General features: G+C 40.9%; 1 protein-coding gene across 1 annotated transcript in view; it reads left to right on the forward strand.

Moving 5' to 3' along the window:
- Positions 1–25,328, forward strand: part of LOC127452814 (alpha-actinin-2-like) — a 77,474-nt gene that overhangs the window by 17,570 nt on the left and 34,576 nt on the right. Inside the window, exon 2 of the mRNA XM_051718559.1 lies at positions 21,782–21,896. Within this exon, the coding sequence (XP_051574519.1) occupies positions 21,782–21,896 (115 nt within the window). The remainder of the gene's footprint in view (positions 1–21,781; positions 21,897–25,328) is intronic.

Consider the following 25,328-nt stretch of genomic DNA (forward strand, 5'->3'; position numbering starts at 1 on the left):
CTCATGGTATTGGTGTCTTTTAATAGTTGTGCCTATATTTCTGTGACTGCTGTCTTAAGATTCCTTGGGTCATGCAGAGTACACTGATACATAATTTGCCACAACTAGCCATACTTCCTGTTTGCCAATTAGATGGCAAGATGCCAAAAAGCATCAGAGGATGAATCTCGGTGATGCTTTGCTGTATTGACATGGAATTTTGTGTTTCTCATTGGCATCAAACCCTGACAGCACCACACAAATTCGGTGACAGTGCCAGCTATTGATAAAAAGTTATCATGAAATGTTTTCTTTTATAACCATTTCTATTTATTACAATTTCTTTTTTTTTTACAGCTTTTCTTAAAATCATGATCAGAAATGTCCAATCATATTTCCTTACATGATGATGGTATGCTTGTCCCTGTAATTGCTGCTTGTTATTTTTATTCATGCAGACCAAACCATCATAAATATCATAATAAAATAAATTAAAAATAAATGAATAAAATGATATTGCTTTAGCTCTATTTTAGGTGCTTACAAGCTATCTGAATAATGCTTTACATCGTGGCACATGCACTTAAAGGCCCTATGCCTCTTGAACACCGATAATTGCTGCTCGCAGCTATATTTTTTATTTTGAAACGTTTGTTTTTCATTGGAATATCGGGCTATTGGTGTGCTCCATCACTTTAACACTGTAATGAGTTATATAGATTTTTTTTTTTAAAGCTAAATCTTTAGCTAAAATTAGCTTTTATTGAAATTTAAATGTGATGTTTTTACTGCCAATGTAGTTTTTCCCATAAAATGCTTATGCTGACAAAATGCAGAATTTGTCTTTGTCCATGCACGTCTATACAACTCTGTTATACTGTGACATTTCCTTATTTTTTTAGGGGCAGTGGTAGCTCAGCGGTTAAGGCTCTGGGTTACTGATCAGAAGGTCAAGGGTTCAAGCCCCAGCACTACCAAGATACCTCTGTTGGGCCCTTGAGCAAGGCCCTTTACCCTATCTGCTCCAGGGGCACTGTTATTATTATTCCACAATGGTGCCAAAATTGTCCCTTTGCACCTCCTGGTGGTGGTTTTCCGAACGAGTCTCACGAGTGAGAATTTAAAGTTTTAACACTGCGTTAATCTCTGTGATAATAAGGCTCCTTCTGGTTGAGTACCTATTGTAATATGCATTATTTAAAAAAAAGGTTTTATATTTTCAGTATTTTTTGAGTTTCTGCTCTCTTTGAAAGTTTTGTAGTGCTATCAACTCCTGTTATGTAATGGTTTCTGTTAGGACTGGATTTTTTTGAAGTGTGAGATAAGACAAACATATAAACACTAAAATATTAAAGGAATATTATGTATGAAACACACTGTGCTTTGGCCTATGGCGGTCAGTTCACATGTTTTGACACATTGAGCTGTGGTGCTTATGCGGTAAAAAACAAGTTCGAATCTAGCTTGCAAAATGTCCAATCCCATATTCCCCTCCCCATAATTTACTGTCCCCTTATTACTGTTAAAATACAATTAGAATGATTAAGCTTCCCTTTCAAGTCGGTCACTTCGATGCTGCATCAATTTGTTACGCTATGGGAGCTCCTTCTGGGGTGGTGACCATGGAACCTTATTTCATCATGCCAATTTGATTGCCTTTCACTTGTGCCATCACAGGTATATAATCCAGAGCCCAGCACCACACCATTAGAATTTCCCTCTTTCAGGGTCGCGTAGACTTCTTCTCTCTGCATGCTCCGGCAAAATGTGTATCCATTGAACACTTATAAGTTATTGTATTGTCTGCATTGTGTTTTCTTTCAGTGAAAAGAAACTAAAAGAGACTTTTGCTTAGCAACGTCTTTTTAAAAACAGCGTTTTTGCAAATGTTTCCACAAGCACATGAAAATGAGCAATATATCCATTTGTCTGACAGGCATAGGCACTGTTTTTTAAACAGTGTTCGTTGAGACTGTGTTCACTGTGAGCACATGAAACCCATGACGCTTTGTTCTTTGTTGCTTTCGCTCTGAAAGCCATTTCTCTCATCTCCCAATTTACTCTGCAACTCCAGAGGGAACGTATGAGTGAGACACAAGAGGATGGGATATAGAATGCAAAGATTTTAGGAGGGTTTGTCGCCAGCTCAAGTCTTGCGTGCCTTTCCTCCTTATCAAGCTGTTTGCCTGTTTAGTACAAGCACTGTTTATAGCCTTAGCCAAGCCCTTGCTGACACAGTGCTTGCTTAAACTGATTGTGTTCATTACGAACACATGACACTTAACATGCTTTCCTCTCAGCTCTTTTTTGTTCTGAGAGCCAAAGTTGCTCCCCTCTCCTCCCGCTGTGATCCTTTGCGCCTCCCGAGGGACCGTTTGAGTGAGATGCAAGAGGATGGGATATAGAGTGATGGAGATTTTAGTAGGTTTTGCACTCAGCTCAAGCCTTGCATGCCTCCTCATCTCCATATCAAGAGGCTTCGCCTGTTCATTATGGATGTGACGATCTGAGCCCCAATTGGTGTGCATGATATGATCAGGTTCACTGGAGATGAGGGGTTGCTATATCACTGGACTTTCAGAGAGTTAAGGTCTGTGGTGCAGCCGCCTTTGTGGTGCTTGTTAAAAGCACCATGCCACGAATTGGCCCTCCATTCACAAAGGTCTCTGTCCAGGAAATTGGCAGGTCCATGGAATGACGCTCCTGGCTAAAATTGTCAAGAATTCCCTTCTAGTTTTCTCTGCCATTGTGTACCGGAAACGAGAGTGTGCCATCTCCCCTGTAACACAGGATGGTTTCGCCCTATTTTTTACTGTTGTTGATGCCATGCCAGAAGAATTGCCATGTCGAAACACAGAGATTTAAGGCGCCTCATGTCGCATAGCAGCCCTTTCGATTTTCTCTGCTGTCATGAGCCTGGAACAAGTTGGTGACACCGGTCACTTTGATGCCTATTTTTTACTATTGTAGGTGACGTGCCAGAAGGCTGCCATGTGGACCGGTTTCTTCAGCATTCCCAGGACAGTGCTCTCGCTTTCCCCACCTTTGTTTGCCGGGAACGAGAACACTATTACAATCTTGTGACTGTCGACTGACAGACCTCATAGCAGCTGCACAAGGCACAACAATTTTCACAAAAGTGAGCAAAATCCAGTTTTAAAGTTTGATGGCATTCAGCTACCGACAGCCACACTCAAGTCCCTATGTCCTTTTACTCGCTACAAGCTTGCGTGGTGCGGTCTCCTGGGGGTCTCCAGTGCAGGACACGCTGATTATATGCTCAGAGGTACAATGCCTATTCGCCAAATATGCAATAGAGGAAGTACCGGTGTGCGAGGCATAGAACTGCAGCTATAGCCACATTTTTAGTTAAGTAGGACGGTGGACAGTGGCCCATACTGAACTTTAGGTGCTTGAATTAGACACTCTTGAGTCTCTATTTAAGGTGGTTACTCAGAGATTTTGCATCATGTCCATATGCTGGACTGGTTTGTGTCAATCGATTTATGTGTGATAAGCCTTTACTATAGGCCTTTCTGGAGATTCACCTTCAAGGGGACTGCATTCTAGTTTAAGGTCCCATGATCAACTGGAAAAAGAGCTTATTGCTGCCAAGTCAGCAGGTTTTTACTCTGTAATCATGTTGGCACCTGACCGACGAACATGTTCAGTCAGTTCTCCTAGACTTGACAAGGTTCAAGCTACCATTGCGTCATTTCCTTACAGTGCTGGGTTTGATGGCTGCTGTAGCCACCTTCACCCTGCTAAGCTTGTCTCAAATGACATCTCTCTAGTGCTGGCTCAACTTGAAGGTCTCTCATCATGCTTGACAACATGGTCACCTTTGCCTTCTATTGATGAGTCACTCTTTAGCCACGCTTGCTATTTGGAGGAGGCCCCACTCGCCCAGAGGATTAGACGCAAATTTGTCACCATGGACGCATCTAACATAGGCTGGGGAGCCCTGTGCGAAGGACATCCGGCATTTGACACCTGGACAGGTATGAAAACGGCAAGGCTCTGACAGCCTTTCGGTCAGATGTTCAAGCGTTTCATGTTCTGATTCAATCAGAAATCACTGCAGTTGTGGCATATATACCTCACCAAAGAGGTGTATGGTCATGCCCAATGCTAAACCTGGTGAACCGAATTCTCCTCTGGAGCAAGTCATGTCTCCTATAGATACAAGCAATGCACATCCCTGGCCACCTGAACTGTGGAGCAGTTTTAATCTTAGGATACCAGAGAATGGAGACTCCATCCTCAGACTGTTGGATGCTCTCCCATAGGAAATTACTTTGAGGGTGGATCTGCTCTAGCAAGCTTGAGGCACGATCTGGCATCTTCAGTCAGAGCTGTGGAGACTTCACTTCTAGCCCCTGAATGGGGCTCATTTGACACAACAGACTCATTGACAATAGCGACTTTTTGCTGATTGAAGTTGCTCTCGGGTGAGGACCCAATGCATTGCCCTGTGCAGACGATACTCTGCTTTCTGCAAGAGCATTTGGATCCAGTCACAGGCCGATGCCGAAATGATGGACATGCTTTCCCGGGCGGCCGCGAGCGTCGGGTTAGAGTGGAACCCTCCGCTCTCCCCTGAACCCTCGCGGCTTTATGTATTGGTTTCAGGGCTCGCGGCGCCGCTCAAAGCAGCCACGCCCCGCTCCAGTGCCATTCCTCCCGGAAGTGCATGAGGAGCTGACGAAGTCGTGGGAGGCACCTTTTACTGCACGGCCCCGACTCCGCAGTTCCCCCGCTCTCACTACCCTCGATGGCGGGGCAGCCAAGGGCTATACGGCGATTCCCCCAGTGGATAAGGCGCTCGCGGTGCACCTATGCCCGCAGAGCGCCGCCACCTGGCGTGGACGACCTAAGCAGGGCTTGGAAGGGTGCTGTGGCACCTCGCGCTCCGCCCCGCCGCGAGGCCCCACCTGCCGGTACGTCCGACAACGTTGTCCCCTTGGTCCCCCTCGCGTGGAATTTGGACGCGTGGCTCGCGCTTTCCAATCCGTCGCGATGGCTGATCCAGACCGTCTGACTCGGCTACGTGATTCAGTTCGCCAGGCACCCGCCCAGGTTCAGTGGTATTCACTTCACCATGGTCAAGGGCGAAAATGCTGCCACCCTGCGCGCGGAGATCGCTACCCTCCTACGGAAGGATGCGATAGAACCTGTCCCTCCAGCCGAGATGAAGAAAGGGTTTTACAGCCCCTACTTCATCCTACCGAAAAAAGGCGGTGGGTTGCGGCCAATCTTGGACCTGCGAGTACTGAACCGAGTTTTACACAGACTCCCGTTCAAGATTCTGATGCAAAAACGCATTCTGGCGAGCGTCTGTCATCAAGATTGGTTCGCGGCGGTAGACCTGAAGGATGCGTACTTCCATGTCTCGATCCTTCCTCGACACAGACCCTTCCTGCGGTTCGCGTTCGAGGGTCAGGCGTATCAGTACAAAGTCCTCCCTTTCGGCCTGTCCCTGTCTCCTCGCATCTTTATGAAGATCACAGAGGCTGTCCTTGCCCCATTAAGGGAGGTGGGCATTCGCATTCTCAACTATCTCGATGACTGGCTAATCCTAGCTCACTCTCGACACATGTTGTGCACACACAGGGACCTGGTGCTCTCACACCTCAGCCGACTAGGGCTGCGGGTCAACTGGGAAAAGAGCAAGCTCCACCCGGTTCAGAGCATCTCTTTTCTCGGATTGGAGTTGGACTCAGTCTCCTTGATGGCTCGCCTTACTAACGAGCACGCCCAGTTGGTGCTGGCCTGTTTGAAGGCGTTCAAACAGGGAACAGCGGTTCCACTGAAACTTTTTCAGAGGCTCCTGGGGCATATGGCATCCTCGGCGGTGGCCACCCCACTCGGGTTGATGCATATGAGGCCGCTTCAGCACTGGCTCCAGACTCGAGTCCCGAGATGGACATGGCCCACGGGACACATCGCGTGGCCATCACGTCGGTCTGTCACCGTCTTTTCAGCCCTTGGACCGACCTCTCGTTTCTACGAGCAGGTGTTCCTCTAGAACTGGTCTCCAGGTGCATCGTGGTCACGACAGACGCCTCCAAAATGGGCTGGGGCACTGTTTGCAACAGGCACGCAGCCACCGGCCTCTGGACGGGCCCGCGGCTACACTGGCACATCAACTGCCTCGAGTCGTTGGCAATTCTGCACGCCCTGTGGAGGTTCCGGCCATTGATCCAGGGCAAGCACGTGTTAGTTCGGACAGACAGCACGGCAACAGTAGCATATGTCAACCGCCAAGGAGGGCTGCGCTCTTGTTGTATGTCACAACTCGCCTGCCGTCTCCTCCTCTGGAGTCAGCAGCACTTCAAGTCGCTGCAAGCCACTGACATCCCAGGCAACCTCAACACTACAGCGGACGAGCTGTCACGGCAGGTTACCCTCAGGGGAGAGTAGAGACTCCACCCTCAGGTGGTCCAGCTGATTTGGAGTCGATTCGGATGGGCACAGGTGGACCTGTTCGCCTCCCAAGAATCCTCCCACTGCCTGCCCTGGTATGCCCTCACTGAGGCTCCCCTCGGCATAGACGGACTGGCACACAGCTGGCCCCCTGGCCTACGCAAGTATGCGTTTCCCCCAGTGAGCCTGCTTGCACAGACCCTGTGCAAGGTCAGGGAGGATGAGGAGCAGGTCGTCCTGGTAGCACCCTACTGGCCCACCCAGATGTGGTTCTTGGACCTCACGCTCCTCGCGACAGCTCCCCCCGGTGAATTCCCCTGAGGAAGGACCTTCTTTCTCAGGGACGGGGCACCCTCTGGCACCCATGCCCAGACCTTGGGAATCTCCATGTCTGGCCCCTGGATGGGACGCGGAAGACCTAAGCGGTCTACCACCCGCAGTGGTAGACACGATCACTCAGGCTAAGGCCCCCTCTACGAGAGGCCTGTATGCCTTGAAGTGGTGTCTGTTCGCTAAGTGGTGTTCTTCCCGATGCAAAGACCCCCAGAGATGCGCAGTCGGATCAGTGCTTTCCTTCCTGCAGGAGAGTCTGGAAGGGAGGCTGTCCCCTTCCACCTTGAAGGTGTACGTTACCGCCATAGCACCACACCACGACGCAGTCGATGGTAAGTCCTTAGGGAAGCACGACCTGATCATCACGTTCCTAAGAGGCGCCAGGAGGCTGAATTCCTCCAGACCGCGCCTCGTTCCCTCATGGGATCTCTCCGTAGTTCTTCAGGGTCTACAGAGAGCCCCCTTTGAGCCTTTGCAGTCAGCCGAGCTTAAGGCACTCTCTTTGAAGACTGCCCTCCTGACTTCTATCAAGAGGGTAGGTGACCTGCAAGCGTTCTCTGTCAGCGAAACATGCCTGGAGTTCGGTCCGGGTTACTCTCACATGATCCTGAGACCCCGACCGGGCTATGTGCCCAAGGTTCCCACCACGCCTTTTAGGGACCAGGTGGTGAACCTGCAAGCGCTGCCCCAGGAGGAGGCAGACCCAGCCCTGTCGTTGCTGTGTCCGGTGCGCACTTTAAGCATCTATTTGGATCGCACGCAGAGCTTTAGAATCTCTGAGCAGCTCTTTGTCTGCTTTGGTGCACAGCGGAAAGGAAGCGCTGTCTCCAAGCAGAGGATTGCCCACTGGCTCATTGACGCCATAAATATGGTGTATTTCGCCCAGAACATGCCGCCCCCGGTAGGGCTACGAGCCCATTCTACCAGAGGTGTAGCGGCTTCCTGGGCCCTGGCCAGAGGTGCCTCTCTAATAGATATTTGCAGAGCAGTGGGCTGGGCAACACCCAACACCTTTGTAAGGTTCTACAACCTCCGGGTGGAACCGGTTTCGTCCCAGGTAGTGGCACGCAACACAAGCGGATAAGCCCGGGATAGCTGGCCGGGTGTATCGCTTGCACATGGTGCCTTCCACCTCCCTTGGAGCTGAAGACGTGCACCATTAATTCCCAGTAGTGTTCACAAACTTTGTTCCCTGGTTGACTTCCTCCGAGCCCTGTGGCAGTCAAGTTTTCGGAGAGACTCGCTGCTGGCCCAGTACACATGCTAATTAAGAGTCCTGTTCTGGGGTAGGTGCTCCACATGTGGCGGTTCCCTGTAAGGCTAACCCCATGCGATATATATCTTCCGCTAGTTCGTTTCCCTGTTGGCAAACTGCGTCTTCCTTGGGCAGAGCCCCTCTGCCCCAGTCTCCATGTTTGTAGTAACTCCTCCCCCATTGGGCAGGATCTACCTTGAAGACTCTCCACATGGTTGGAAAGACCATGTGACGTGTTCTTCCACTTAAATATCCCCCCCTTTGGGCGAGGTGTGGTCTCTGCTGTGTCTTCCCCTCGGGAGGGACACCACCCAACTAGACCTGGCAGCCCAGTCGGATAATCCCCCTTCTTTTTTAGGGAGTGGAAAAAAGAAGGGGAAAAGAGGCCACGACTGGGTTAAGCCTGTATCTATCTTTTGGGTAGTCGACTTGTCCCCAAAAAGTGCCGTTCGACACTCATAACTATGTTGGGGGAGGTTACGTGTCGACCTGGTGTGCTGGCTATGAGGCACACAGTAGTCTGCCCACCACACACCGCCAGTTCATGTAACACAGTTCAGCCAGTTGTGGTGTTTCGTATAGGGACCACTAGTGTCACTAAATCGACACAACGTCGAGTGAGTGACAGATAGGGAACGTCATGGTTACTTGTGTAACCTCCGTTCCCTGATGGAGATGTTGTGTCCCTCCTGCCACTACGCTGAACTACCCGCTGAAATGGCCGGACCTTATATGGGCTCCTCAGCATAAAACCTGAATGAGTGGTTGCATACCAGCTCCTTTTATACCCGTATGTCTGGGGGAGTGGCATGCAAATACCACTCACCAATTTTCATTGGCCTTTTATCAAAGACCAGAGGTGTCTCGGGCTCCCAAGAGTGACCCCTAGTGTCACTACATCGACACAACATCTCGTTCCCTCCATCAGGGAACGGAGGTTACACAAGTAACCATGATGCATGCAAGCACTGTTTCACTACCCTGCTGGCTAGTGTCATTGTACCAAAGCCCTTGGCCAGGTGACCGTCCTGCTCCCCTCCTTCCCACTAAGTGGGAAGGAGGAGAGATATGTTAAAACATGTGGACCCGGTATGGCTAGTATCTCTTCCTTAACGTCGAACCGTTATGGTATATTGTTCATCCACTTCCTTCCTATTTTTCAATATAATGGGGTGGTTATAGCAATGCCTTTTTACTACCTTGTTGGCTAGCAGGCATTGCCCTATGGTATAAAGCTCCCATAACATCAGCTACTGACGCAGTGTCTAAGTGACCGGCTTGAAAGGGAACGTCTCAGTTACGAGTGGAATCTTGTTCCCTGAAAGGAGGGAAAGATACACTGCGTTGCTGTGCCGCTCTACTGATTTTTCACTGTTAAGGGACTAAGAGATGCTCTCCTCCCTTTAGTCTGAAAATTCTGATGGTGTGACTCTCGGCTCCAGTTTATATGCCCGTGATGATGCAAGCATAAGATGGAGTGCAAAGAGTCACCAGCCAATCAAATTGGTGTGACTGTATACTGTAGGGACTAGTTAGTGTAGGGCTTCAAGGTCACCACCCATAGGAGGAGCTCTCATAGTGTCAGCTACTGATGCAGCATCTCTTTCCCTTCTTTCAGGGAACCAAGGTTACACTTGTAACTGATGCCTTTTATTATTTTAGTTATTTTTATTATAATTTTTTAAAAAGAATTACCATGTGTGGAAAAAAAAATTACAGATTATTTTTAACATACAGTATACAGTATTTCCTTACATTATCAATATTTACTTTTTAGCACTGTTACTTTGCATCATTTCTGAAATTTAAATTACCGGTAAACATTTCAAACTATCTGCTTTGCCAGAAAAATGTATATTGAGGAGACTCTGCAGGTAATATTTCTACAAAAAACCCTTTTGTCTATTCTTAGGCTCAGAGAAGTCCAAGCAAAGCATGAAATTGAGTTTTATGGTCTGTATTTGAAATTGAATACTTTGACTCTGTGAAGAACAAGACACTGTGAAACACTGCAGTGAGACTTCACACAGTTTTTCCTTAATGTAATTTTAATAATCCAATGGATTGTCTACATTAAATGTGGGCAGACCAGAAATTCTTTATTTGATGACACTGCAGGGACAACAGAAGGAGCTCTCCAATGTTTAGACATGTGAACACAGATAAACAAAACATCACCCACAAGGGAACAATATTTTATTATTATTATTATTATTATTATTATTATTATTATTATTATTTATTCCTACAAAAGAATTAGAGGATGCAGAGAAAAAAAGTGTTTAAAAAAGAAAGAGAGAGAGAGAGAGAGAGAGAGAGAGAGAGAGATTTTGTGGTAATATCAGATGGCAGTTTCTATTCCAGAAGTGGTGTCCATGTATGGCAACAACTATAAACTACCAGAGAGACAGCACAGATAGGCCTCATGACAGATTTGTGTATGTGTGTGTGTGTGTTCAGATGTTTGTAAATTTGTGTTTATATTTATGTATATCTAGTTATACATCTTAACGCTTACTTCACTTACAAAAAAATGCCATGATGTTACAGTTAGTGCCATGATATTACCACCGTCTTTTTTGGACATGTACTATACCATGGTAAAACCATGTTTCATTTTATTTTTATTTTTTTTAAGAGATTTGTGTAAAATGCTAGGTTGATATTTTAAGAATAAGCAGTATTTTGGTCTCTGGTCTCTACAGGGACTGAAACATTTGTGTATGTGTGTGTGTGTCCATCTGTTCAATTCATTACTGAAGAGTCAAATTAAGAGTGATAGTTTTTAGCTGGCTGCAATGCAGAAACATTGCTAAATTTATCCTTTAATGTTTATTGTTCAGTATTTTAGAAATTTATATATACCATTTAAACTAAGATAAAATTACAAGATGGCACTGTCCATGGAAAGGGTACAAAATAGTCAAAGGCAAGTCAAGTATTTTTTGTTTGTATAGTGCTTTCCATAATACACATTGTTTCAAAGCAGCTTTACAGACAATTATGCTGTAATATCTGTAATGTATTAAAGTCCTTGTTAAGCAGTTTCATTGAAGAACTTCACTGGAAATCATGCCTTAAAAATTAGGCCACCAGTGAGCAAGCTAAAGGCGACTGTGGCAGGGATTCCCAAATCTTCATAAGATGTTAGTTAGTGGAGAAAAAACCTTGGGAGAAACCAGGCTCAGCTGGTGGAGCCAGTTCCCCTCTGGTTTTATAACATAAATAAAATGCCAATATTAGCTATGTTTAAACACAAGTCGCGTATTAATTGACTAAACTGAGTAGATTTTTGGTGGGCATTTTTTATTTTTTTTTAACTTAAGGATATTAATTGAACAGTTAGATTAATGATTAAGTGTATTTTAAATTCATCCTGAATTGATGGCGGAAGTGCACGTAGATGCAGTGTCCATTGATAACTGGCTGATAAAGGCTTTAGTTGGTAATTTATTGTCTATGAATTCCATTTAAAGAGGAGTGATGCAAGCTGTGGTCAGAGAAGTGTTGCATGCTGTTCGATTGAATTGCGGTTGATAGCAGTTTATGCGCTTGGTAGTCCATCCTAAACCAAGATGATGCAGGCATTGTTCAGTGAGGTTAACTTTGATTATCAAAGGCTGTTTATGTGTTAACATTAACTTTTTGGGGTTGCAGCAGGAAGCATTTACATGGTATAAATAATTAATGTCATAATCATTTTCTGTTCTTACACAGGAATAATGTGTAACATTACAGTATTCATGTTCTTATTTATTGTTTTACTAAACAATAGTTCACATTTAAACTTCACCACTGCTCTTCGAGAGCATTTAATTTGACAAGATGAGTTGTAAATATTTGTGGTCCGTTCCTGGATGCAAAAGACTGTAAACATTATGCTTTACAGATTATTTATTATGTAGAATTTTGCCAACTTTTAGGGAGTACTCTAGCATATAAATTAACAGACATGTCTAAAAGCCATAACAATCCAATTTAATTGTGGATGATAAGATGCACAGATCAAACCACACATTTAAAAGTCTTTTCTTTTTTTTTTGTTGGACAGGATTATTGTTCCATAGAGGATACTATAAATTAGTTTACCATGGTAACTCTATGTGAGAAAGATTTGCAAAGATATAACTTATTTTTATAGATAGGAGACTCTTTCTTTCACTAACACATAGATACACACACACACAATGGCTTGAAATAAGATATGCAGTGTCCTTTTTCACAGTCATATCTTCAAAGGTGGTCAGTCTCACTTCTGTTTGCTCTTTAATGATTGCTGCCATGCTCAATAAATGTTGAAATGTGAGATCTCAAGCCCTTGCATGCTTTGAGTGTGTATGTTAGGTGACAGAAAGGTTGCTGCCATGTCATTTCTTTTAGATGGTTTCAGATTTTCCAGAGTGCATATCATTGGTTAATATAATTCATAAGTACGTGTTGATCATAAGACAACAGGAGAGCTCATTAGAGTTCAGTTTGCCTATTAAGTGATATAAGAAATTAATAAGTCTACAAATTTGATGTTGAAATGTTGGTGGTGCATATATGTCACATGAGTTCTTACCCCTAACCCTAAGCCTAAGCCTAACCCTAACCCAACCCTTACCCTAAACCCTAACACAACCCTAAACTTAACCCCAATTGATCCCGGATTTTATACCCGATCTTCATCCGTTAAATTGAACCCTAATCTTAAAGTGGGTCTTGAGTTATTGTACTTTTTAACCATTGTTTTTACCCTTACTTTTTATGATTGTTCTAAATCTACAAGCGGAGAAGTATTAAAGGGGAGAGATCGCAACCCATAAATTGGGAATTTTGCCATTTGTCCATTAAAAGGAAAAATAAATTTTTAGTTAATATTAATGCCTTCATCTAACCCTAACCTAACCCTAACCTAACCCTAACCCTAACTCTATAATAATTCTTCTTGATCCCAATAGTATATCGTTGGGAGCTCGGGGAATTTAAGTTAAAATAAAACGAGGACTCCTGGATAAGGCTATGCCACCAGTGGTGAAGGGTTAATGCTGAAGGACCACCTAGCAATCCTGAGCCTCCAACAATATCAAGACCCAGGTAGTGTAGGGGGTAAAGAAAGTACCTATGGCATGGGAGACTAGTGGCACTTTTCCACTACACGTTATGGTTCGACTCGACTCGACTCGACTCTGCTCGCTTTACGTTTCTGAGCTTGCTTTTCCACTGCAGTTTAGTGCCGCCTCAACGTGGGTGGGATTATAGGCTGATCGTCATAGTTGCGCCGCCTCTACTGCAGTGACATCATCTTAAACGCGACACAAACATTACTGACCATAAACAATAATACGACCGCTAGCTGTTAGCTACTAGCTCATTGTGCTGCATAAAGCAGTTGTTGCATGGTGATTTTACACAAGTGTAACAGTTCAATTGGCCTGGTTGTTTTAGAAGCAAGCTTTCCAGTAGCTGGTCAACTAAAAGTAAAGCTTTCAAGCAGAATATAGAGTTAACGTACCATCAACAGGGCACTCTCCCTCCCATTGCTCGTCGGTCTATTGCCATAGATAGCGTCCATTTGGTCGAACCACTTTCTTCTGTTTGAACCACTCCGTCTGTTGTGGTCCTTGATGGTTCTGTAGTCACTTTTAAGATTTTTTAACTTTTCCCTACACTGTTGGTAGGTCCGGTGGTAGCCGTGTGTGGCCAACAGCTGAGACAATTCCTGAAAGACTTCTTCATTTCGCTTTGTTTCGTTCGTCACTAACGAGAGGAACATCTGCACCTCGTTTACTGACCACGCCGTGGTTTTGCGCACAGCCATTTTTTTTTACAATTCGAAAGTCGCGTGAACAAATTATATTGCTATAGCTGTTGCTAACTTTAAAACTAGCGGGTTGATGTCCCGTGTCGCAAATCCAGTGACGCTGGTAGTGATGATTCTCTCTGACCAATCAGTGATCTGCAGGGTTTTGACGTCACATTTAGTATAAGCTCGGCTCGCTTGGAACCTCGACCGAGGTGGTACTAAAAAAAGTACCAGGTACTATCCACAGTGGAAAACCCCCAAAAAGCGTCGAGTCGAGCTGTACCGTGCAGTGGAAAAGCCCCATAGGATTCTAACACAGAGGTAAGCAGATTATCAAGACATAACAATCAAACAACAATGTGTAATGAAGATTTACTTACCAGCTCTTGAGAGTACATGTTGCCTGTGTCCATTAAAAGATATAAATCCAGTTTTAGTTAACATTTATGCCTTCACCTAACCCTACCCCTAAACCTACACGTAACCTACCCATACCTCAACATCAGTAGCAGCAAATGTGAATCTTGTGAGAATTTTGCAGAACAACATGTAGTTACACAATAAGTACAATGTATTGCATGTATTTTAATGTTAGTACATAGTAGTTAAAGACACCTAAAATAAAGTGGGACCAGATTTGGATAAATATTATAAGAGTAAAGCTAAGTAACACCTGAGACAAATCATAAATTATTGTGCATATGATACTGTCACAAACATAAGATCAGAACTAGGTAAGGGCATAAACTGTATTGAGTGCCCTTACCGTATTAATATGGCATTCAATTTCAACCACCTTCAACTACCACACTCTCAGCTACCTGCTGCCCATATATAGGCTGTCCTGTGAACACGCAAAATGATTGACAAGCAGAAAAAGCCTCAAAGTCTTCTTGTTGGCTAAACAAAGGATATGAGCACAGCCTGCAGTCACATTTTTGTTTGCTGTTTACAGAGCCAAGGGCTGTCACAGAGACAGGTGTGATTTTTCAGGACACCTAAGTCTATCTGTCAGGTAAAAGGCGTATTTTCTGTGTGTTATTCCATAAAAAAATAATTTACAGCACCTTTAATCTTAACTCTAAGACTGTCCCACTTATAGAGGCTGACTTTTTGTGGTTAGTTCATTTCTTAAAACATTTGGATACGTATTTGGGTCAATGACATGATGCTCATTTGTTGTCCAGATCTATCACATGTTTCATAAATTACATAAAAATGCAATTCACATTAAACAATTACTTGAATAAACCTTTTCTATGATGAACATGTTTACAATTACTAAGTTCTAAGTAATTTTGATATTTTTTAAAAAGCTGAAAATCTTGAAAAAAGAAATGTTGGCATGAGTAGTGCAGAATATATTTTTATTTATTTATATATATATATAAAAAAAGCAGTGAATCAGTTTTGTTTTAAAATATGACTAACATTTGAAAAGCTTTTGTCCACCAAATCAAAGTCATGTGGTGTAACCAACATGTACAGCAGGTAACCATTTTGGTATCATGTGAAAAAAAAAGAAAAGAAAAAAACCTAAAACAGAGAGGAAGACTCTCTTTATACTCCAATGACTGTGAGTGAAGTAAAAAATTTATTTTTATTTATTTATTTTTTGTCATATCATTAAATATCAATATTTTAATGTTTTTATGAAATGGCACATTTTGTTCAGGAAGGCCATATGGGGTAACCCCGAGAAAACATCTTGATAATCTTAACTAAAAAATGTATGATATTTGCAAGAAAAATTAAATAAATAAATAAACAAATAAATTACCTTGAAAAATATGTATGTTAACTTTTTTGATATTACTAATTAGGTTGCGTACACTTTCATGTATTCAAGCTGCAAGAAAAGTATTTTAATACCTTTTACTTGATGGTTACATCATATTACAATTTTAAAGTCATAAAGTAATATATATATATATATATATATATATATATATATATATATATATATATATATATATATAATTGTGAAATCAACATGGACACAAATATTACATTTTTACGAACTAACAAATGTGTTTTAAACTAGATTTTCAAAAGATTTCTAATTTTATCATCTCAGACAACCTTATTTGTCAATTACCCATTCATGAAAAGACTTGAAACATCCACTAAGTTATTTTCATTAAAATGACTCCATCCATATCAATGGTCTACAAAATATATTTATATATTTTTTATTCTGCCACGGAAGAAAGAGGCCAGCAGGGGCAGGGGGAGGGGCGGAATCAAACTAAGGTCACCCTGAATTTCAGAAAGAAGATAAAGCACAGAGGGAGAGTGAAAGAAGAAAGATATTTTAAAAACTTTTTGGAGGATAAACCCCTGGCAGTTAGTCAAAATGGCTCATCCGTGCCAAGACCTGTCAGAATGAAATGTACACTAACACACACTCATAGGGTGTCATTTACGGGTTGGACGGGTGGGACATGACCCTTCTACTTTTTGCCTTTTCCAATTTTGTCCCCACCACTTTTTGACATAGCTTTCGTCAGGTAAGTGTCTAATGCAAAAGAAACATCTCCAGTTCTTTAGCAGAAGTTTCCATTTGGTTCGTGTGTCTTTTAATACGTTGCGATGGAGTCTGTTATATCGAATGTTATGATGAGTGCGTGTTGCGCCTGTTATCAGTGGCATTGAGTGATAGTGGGCAGCAGTCGTCTCTCATGCATACTTTACTCATGCCACACTGCACGATCCATCCATTCCTGTTAAATCGCAAAGCAAACTGCAATGTGTCCCCGCTCATGATGTACATCCACTGACATTCAAATGCAATCTTCATTTATGAAATAAATATAAATATAAAAGCTATATTTGGGCAGATTAGAACCTGGATCTCCTAAACCATAAGACCATTAAGTCATTCTAGCTGACTAATAAAAACCCAGTACTGACAGTTTTAGATGTACGGATCAAGTTTATTTTTGTAAAATATTTATTGGAGCACTTGAATTGATCATCAAGAATGACTATCAAAACAGTAAAAGATTATTTGACGTTATCTGCACCTAATTAATATTTATGTGTTTCGGCACTTCATGATGTTACCCCCATAAAAAAAAACTGTCCCCGCCACTTATTAAAACAAAGTAACGCCCTTGCACACAATACAACTGTTTGGCTGTCTTCAATTTAAAGAACCGTGCATAACACGGTATAACAAAATACCCTTAGTAAGAATCAAATGTGAAAGAGGTCAGGCTGCAGTGAGTGTATGTGTATGCATAAGTGAACTGTTGCTGTGTCTCATGTGAAGTGATCTGCGATCCTGTCATATATTTCCCTCCTCTGACAATTACCTTCATCAAGTGAGTAAACGAGTAGAACAAACAGCAGCTGTTCAGACGGAGGACAAAATATTAATACAGCCTGTGATACTTAATTAACAGCAACTCAGTGTGTTCATTCTTCGGTGAGGTGATAATTCCCCACATAGAGCCATTAGACGGGCATACCTGCCTCCTGTGTGTGTATATGCTCAGCAGGATCTGTCCACTATATTTGCATGGACTTTGTGAATGTTGTTTTTTATGAGTACAATGTAGCACAAGAATGCATAATGAAGATTTTTAAAAGTACATTGTGATCTAACGAGCAGGTGAACAATACATAAACAGGTGTGTGTGAGTGTGTGTGTATGTACATGATGTACTGATAAGAAAAAGAGCTCTCATGCATGTGCATAATTTATTTTTGTGCAATTGTACAAAACATTGTACAAAAAAGTTACTTTTTGTATTGTATGATCCTATAATAATGTAATGTATTTTAATTATTATATTTGTATAATGTCATGTTTATAATTATTTGAATTGTTATATACTAAATAATCTTTATTTTGAGACTTTCTCAGTAATTATTGATATATGCAATTCATTTGATTCATTATCAGCACATCATGTAATTAATTAGAATTTTCAATTGATCGACAGCCATAGAAATAATCATAAAACACGAGCAGAATGTATTTCTGTGTAAATGTGTTCTCATTCAATTCAATACAACTTCCACAAGACTGAAACATAAAAATGTACACAAAAATGTATTCTGCTTGTGTTTCATGAATGTGGCCCATTATATTTTATGAATTTTGTTTTGCTTGGTAACAGCGCAAAAAACAAACAAAAAAACAACAACTCTGGCAACCGGTAGACCACAATGGACAGAACAAACACATATACTATTCTTACTAGGACTACTGGGCGAACGCCATGTTAGGATGTTAATATTCATGAGCAAAGTTGAGAAGTTGTATATTGTGTCCCCCTCCCAAACTTTTTAGAATGTTTCTACGTCCTTGAATAGCACCATTTTCTCTTTCTTTTTCTTTTTTCTTTCTTTCTTACTGAAAAACTATTGACCTAAAATAGTATTAGATTTCTGACCCTGCACGTATTTTGGTTTAATATTTAGGTCACCCATATTAAAGGGCTTCCCCAGCCGTCCAGTGGGGTTTAGAGAATGCATACATCTCCACTCAGGCTGCATTACCTCACTTTTAAAGCTAGACGCCCCCACACAAACACAAACACACACCCACATGTACATACTGGTAACAGGTGGATGATGGGAAAATAATTTACTTAACATAGTTGAAGTGCCAGCTGCACTCCCAGAGAGCTGTTATTTTAAGGCGCAGGATTACATTTTTGGTTCATTACAGTATAAGCTATTATGTCTTTCGTTTAATTTTAATTAATAATTTGCAGTTTGTGAGGTGTGTTTACATACTTTTGTGCCTGAAAATTCTTTCTAATGGAGTAAAAGACAGACTTTGGAAAAAAGACACCTTTGCCCTATCAGTTGAAGCCACCTCGTGTCTCTCTGTTCCTGTTGTGTCTCTTACTTTCCTCCTCAGGAATCCCTCTCTCAGCTGTGTCTCGGGTGTCCTGTGACATCAACATTTAGATATTGTCACCCCTCCTCCCTCATTCCTCCTTTCCACCCTTCCTGTTCTCCCTCTTTTTGACCTTTCCTATCCCTTTTATTATTATCCTTGCTCTGTGTCTTCATCTCTTCTTCATATTGTCTCTCAGATGCATTGGAGCGCCACCTGCATTTCAGATTTGTATATTGTGACGGAAGGTGATAGAGGAACATTTCTTTTTCTAAGTACTTGCTGCCATCTAGTGGAAAGAACTAACACTTTTAGCAGGGACATAGAGCAAATAGAGCCTGAATTACAGGCTTTCAATGACATGATAAAATGTATGAATTCTTGAAATATTTTTTGAAATTTGGAGGGTTTTCTGTTAAATGAGTCCAATATTTTGCAATTAGTCCACTGTCTGTGTAAGGTGAACTTTTATATTAGGGTGTGAAAAAGTGCAGGTGGCAATGAAAATATGCAATTTATATCTTAAGGTGCTATTTTTACCTGATCGGGCCCTTAACATTTGTTTTACTGGTATAACCTAATGTAGTCAAGCTGATACAGACATGTTAAATAATATTTTTTGACTTCAAAACTTCATTTAGATATTACCACACAAAGCACATTTTTAGGTTAAACTATTTTTAAGTGTATGTAACATCAAGAATATATAGCCAGCCTCGTCTCGTCTCATCTCTTTTATTTGCTTCTTATGTCTTCTCTCATCCCCATCACAACCTTATTCTGTGTCTCCATCTCTTCTCCATTGTTTCTTCTAAAGGTTCTGAGATATTCAACTCTGTTCAGTCTCTACATTACTAATTAAAAGTTACAGTCTGATGTCATTAGAGAGAACCATCTTATAGTAGTGCTTCTCATCTCATCTCGTTTTCTCTCTTCTCTTCTCTTCTCTTCTCTGTGCAGAGCCTAAATTTAGTCATGCTTCTCTGCGCCGTTGCCTGCCCACCCACACAGCTCTACAGAGACCCCTGACTTCCAATACTGCATCACATTACACCTCCACAAGCTCCTATTCCCTCCATTTTATTGTCATTTTCAATTTCTCCAGCCTTCTATTTCTACTTTCAGTATCATGGGAACTCCTCTGGCTTTCTGTCTGTCTCTCAGCACATCAGGAACTCCTACATTTCACATTGTTTAGCACCTCTCCTTCTCTGTAATACATTACTCACCTGCCTCCAACAAACAAAATGAATGCACACACACATATTTGATCGACCAGCCTGGCCCTGTAACACCTACATCATTGGCACACGCACTTTCTTGGCATCTCGCTCCCTGGAAGCGAAGGATATTTTTAAGATTTTTGAAATATAATGATACAGTAGCACTGAAATAAAATGAATAAAACTCCTGCATCATGTACCTCTGAAACACACAATATTCTACAACATCAAGTACAACATCACAAGCTGTTAAAAGAAGGTTTTGCATGTTCTTCATTATGAAAGTTAACATGAAATTTGAATTGACCCTATTTACTTCCTTAATACGCATTTCTGGTCTTATAGTGTGTGATTCATGACTGCACGTTATTCCAGATGTGTGTCTTTGTAATCTTTCGTCAAAAAATTAATTTCTTGCTTCACTTCTGAGGCAACTTTCTTTTCGGCTGACATAATTTAAGCTGAAAAATATTTGTATCCAATAGCCAAATAGCTTAGGCATTGTTGTAGGCCACTGTTGTAGGTACTGCAGACTTTATAAACTCTTGCCAATAGTTCACGGGATGATAATTCTCTCATCATATACTCACCCCCATGTAATCTCAAACTCGTATGACTTTCCTTTGCTGAACACAAACAAAGATATTTTAAAGGATATATGAGGTGTTTTTGTCCATACAATGTTAGTTAATGAGGTCCAAAACTTTCAAGCTCCAAAAAGCACATAAAGGCAGCATAAAAGTAATCCATACAACTCCAGTGGTTAAATCCATGTTTTCAGAAAGGATATGATAGGTGTTGGTGAGGAACAGATCAAGATATAAGTCCTTTTTTACTATAAATTTTGCTCCCTGCCCAATAGGTGGCGATATGCATGAAGAATACGAATAGCCAAAAACAAAAGATTTATAGTAAAAAAAGGACTTAAATATTCTACTGCAAACCACTTTTCACAATTCAATTAGTCATGTCACAATTAATAAAATCAAGTCAATTTTCCCCATTAAATATCCTGTTTTCCTCAGAAATATGTTGCATTAAGGAAGTAAAATGGTTTGTGAACGGCATTTCATATCACCTTCAAAACGTGAAACTTATAAAAATGTCAGATTATCCAATCGTTAAAGAACAGGATAGCTACACTAGAGTGTCAAAATTTAAAGATATGCCTAGAGTTTCTACAGAGGGTTCAGAAAGTGTAACATCTGAGGTACCCCAAATGGCACCTCGAGAATCTTTTAACTTTACAGTGTAGAATTTGTCTTGTTATAGAGAAAAAAAGTATGTTTAAAAGTGTACTCGGTAACTTTTGCGTTTGTGTCATCTTGGACCTACAGTGACACCTAGTGGCGTGGATGCAGCATCATTCAAAATAAATTGTTTTTAGTTACAGATGCTATTGTAAAAATTCACTATCAGCCATGATAGTCAGCCATGATTAATTTATTTCAAGAGTGAAAGTGTCCAATATCAAGGTGGTTACTGAGATTAAATGAGTAGTATTTGGCTGGTCATGTGATTTTAACATGGCAGCCCCCATGTAGGGGACCCTCTCCACGTAGAATAAAACAGCTTTTATAAGGTTACTGATATGACTGGAGTCTTCATCTCATGTGATTGCTCATGATTTTATACCTATGTTTCAAAATTACTATTCATTTATTAAGGAGTAAAACTTTTTAATGAAGAAAAAATTACTGAGTGCACCTTTAGTAATCTGTTTTGTGGTGGCGTAGTGGACTACAGCACTGAACTAGTAAACAAAAGGTTGTTGGTTCAATCCCCACAGCCACCACCATTGTGTCCTTGAGCAAGGCAGGTTGCTCCAGGGGGATTGTCCCTGTAATAAGGGCACTGTAAGTCACTTAGGATAAAAGTATCTGCCATATGCATAAATATGAATGTTTGTTTCCCTCTCTCAGACATTCACGGCATGGTGTAACTCTCATCTGCGCAAAGCAGGGACTCAGATCGAGAACATTGAAGAGGACTTCAGGAATGGCCTCAAACTCATGCTGCTGCTTGAGGTCATCTCAGGTAACTATACGGCAAGGACAAACCCTGACTATACTGATGTACTGATTATTACAAAGGGAAATTCACACAACCAAACACAGCTGCGTCAATTAGCATTACCTCATGAAAATTAGCATTGCATTACCTGTGAACGTTTCCCATGTTAAAATATTTAAAGAAAAGATTCAATGCTCAGATGATGACCTTTATATGATATGATTCTTAATCTTGCCTACATCTGGGTCTTCTTAAATGGTTCAACCAAAATGAGAATTCCGTCATTATCTACTCACACTCATTCCAAACCCAGTTGACATTCTTTTCTCCATGGAACACAAAACATGAATCTTTGAAGAATATCCTGTCCGCTCTTTTCTAAATAATGAAAGTGAATGGGAACTTGGGCTGTCAAACTCCAAAAAAAAAGCACTATAAAAAAAATTCATAAAAGAAGCCCAAATACAACTTTATGTACAAAGTCATCCGAAGCCATATGATGCTTTGTGTGATGGACAGACAAAATTGAACTCATTATTCACTGCAAATGGCTCTCAAATCAATACAACAGCATTAGACGTCAGAGGGTGAACTATTCCTTTAACAACAAATCTGGTGGTAATTATGTCTTATGACAGACTTTTATAGATGCTCGGCTCTAAAATATTGCTGTCTGGATGGCAGATAATACTTGCCAATAAACAAACGTGTTTGTTTGTTATTGGAGACATTTGAGTCTAAAGAGTTTCTGTAACTGATTTAATGAATACACAGTAATAGCCTTTTATAACCATAAACAGCATGAATGTATTATCTGACTCATCCTGAGAGAGCCATTAAAGTTATTGTAAGAGTGGTCACAGTTGTCAGACTGGTGATATAATGAATATGTGGGAGTTTTCTGTACATTCGACTTTGTAAAAGTCAGATCAGGCAGCAGTACGCAAAGACTCCAGCAGGGAGAGGGGCGAACGGATCAAAATGGGCACTGATCTTTTTTTGAATGAGTAGTACTTGTATATACTTATTTCATTGCTTTAACAGTATTTAAAGGCCATGACATGATGAATCAAATTGTTCTATAAAAACACACTGTAAGTTTCAGAACTCAAAACTTCCTCCTCAGTGCAAAAAGAGCATTTATTGAAACCAAGATGCCAAAATGACTTGTTCTCTACTTTTTCCACATTGGCATTGGTATTTTTTAAGTATCTTGGAGTACCATGAACATACTGTATCATGAAATATTAATATAATAATCATTCAGTGCCATGGTATTACCCTGGCAATACCATGGTGTTTCACAATGCTAATTTTTTTCTTGTCTTATCACTCTTCTATTCACTTTCTCTTATCTCTGCTCCTTCCTCTCTGACCTCATCATCCTCTTTATAGAACTGACACTTTCCATATATATTCAATTAATCTCTTTTCATATTAGTGTAATGTTATTTTACTATTTCCTGTGATTAATATTTAGGACCTTACAGCAGTAATGTGGCTGAACCATGGTACAATGATGGTACAAAGATACTAGAAATTCCATGGTTCTGAATGGTTACCATGTTAGCCTACATGTCCAAAAATGGGTAATACCATGGTACATTGTTAAAAGTGATTAGACTAATATTATTACCTTTTATCAAGGTTTGAAACTTTGCTTTGTTAAAAACAACCTGGAATCATGAAACCTAACGCAGGTGTTTCGAAATGCATTTATAAAAAATAAAGTTATTTTTAACTTTACTCGGTGATCCCACGATGCTGGTTTTATTGCCACTTTTACATTTACATTTATTCATTTGGCAGCCACTTTTATCCAAAGCGACTTACAAGAGAGGAAAACATAAGCGAATCATCTTAGGAGACTTTAAATAAAAAAAATATAAAAAATACGATTTTGATAATAAAGTCTTAATATTTTGCGAATAAAGTAAAAATTATGAGAATAAAGTTAAAGCATTATGAGATTAAAGTCGTAATAGTTTGAGAATAAAATTGTAGCATTATGATATTATATTTCGTATGAGAATAAATTAAAAATGATTAGAATAAAGTCGTAGCATTTTTATATTATAGTCATAATATTTTGAGAATAAAGTACAAATTATTAGAATAAAGTCATAGCATTGTGAGAATAAAGTAGTGTAATAGAGGGAAAAAAATCTCAATATTAGGCCAAATGTTCTACGTAAAAACCCAGACGGTCCATTTCTCTGTTGTCCAGTACATCACTTTCCTTTCGATTTATTCTCAAAATATTACCACTTTAATCTTATAATGCTGCGACTTTCTTCTCGTCATTTTTACTTTCTTCTCAAAATATTATGATAAATGACAATTGATAATTTAAATAGTTAAATTACTTTGATTTTATTGTTTGCGTTAGTTTCTGCACAATAAGCAATGAGCCAACAAGTTGTAATTTTCACTTTGATCCACAATTTAAATAAAAAACATGTTTGATCCATTTATTTTGTGCCTGACATTTGCTCATATAAAGTTTTGAACCGGTGTCAGTGTTGTGCGCTTAGTATAGGCCCTAACTGTTATTTGACAGGTAGGGTGGTCATTTTTTAAGTCATGGAAGGAAGGATTCTTTTTATTTTTATATTATAATATAGCCTGTGGGCTAAGCCCCGGATGTCACTGAAGTCTAGCAACGCCCCTGGGTTATTCCAAACCAAAGTGAGAAAATGAATCCTTTCTTGAGGGGCCCTTCCACAAGACTGTTAGCGAAGGGTATATTCATACAGTAATGGTGGCATGTTTCTTTCAGAGTACCTACTTAAATGGCTTTGCCCTTTGGAGTGAGTAGGGCATGGAATTCGCACCCAATCTGCTGTAGCACACGTTGTTAAGGGCACCTCCACCTAGGCCTAATTTTCTTTAATGCTTCTGCGATTTACAAGGAAATGTCACATTGACACATTATTATATTGTTGTAAGATTATTAGAAGATTTTAATGTTGTTTCATTTAATCATTTTATTTTTTTTATTAAAATGTCCCCCCTTTTTTCTGCACAACCAGATTTGTGAACGAAAGGGCCAGGGGCTTGCGCCCCTGTTGCCCCCCTTCTGTGCACGCCACTGAGAACAGCTGATGTGTGAGTGGTCACAGAGATGATCTCACTCAAATGGTCTTTTACAAATGACATGACATCACTCTTCAAAACCACCTGTTGGTGTAGCAATATTATTGCATAGCCTATATTTAAAATTACATTCGGGGCTACAGTCAAAACATTCGGGGCTGAAGCCCCGGAAAAATGACCTGGCGACGCCGATATCACAGACCCAGGTCTGCATTGTGCATTGGAACCAGGAAGTAATTGTGTTCACATAATCAATGATGAGCGAGGTTACATTTTTACTCTACTGACAATTACGTTTAGGGTTGGGGTTTGGAGGTAGAGTTAAGAAAACATGAATTCCTCTTCACTGTATTACATAAT

The sequence above is a fragment of the Myxocyprinus asiaticus genome, chromosome 2 (genome assembly GCF_019703515.2).
Source record: "Myxocyprinus asiaticus isolate MX2 ecotype Aquarium Trade chromosome 2, UBuf_Myxa_2, whole genome shotgun sequence".
Taxonomy (NCBI): Eukaryota; Metazoa; Chordata; class Actinopteri; order Cypriniformes; family Catostomidae; genus Myxocyprinus; species Myxocyprinus asiaticus.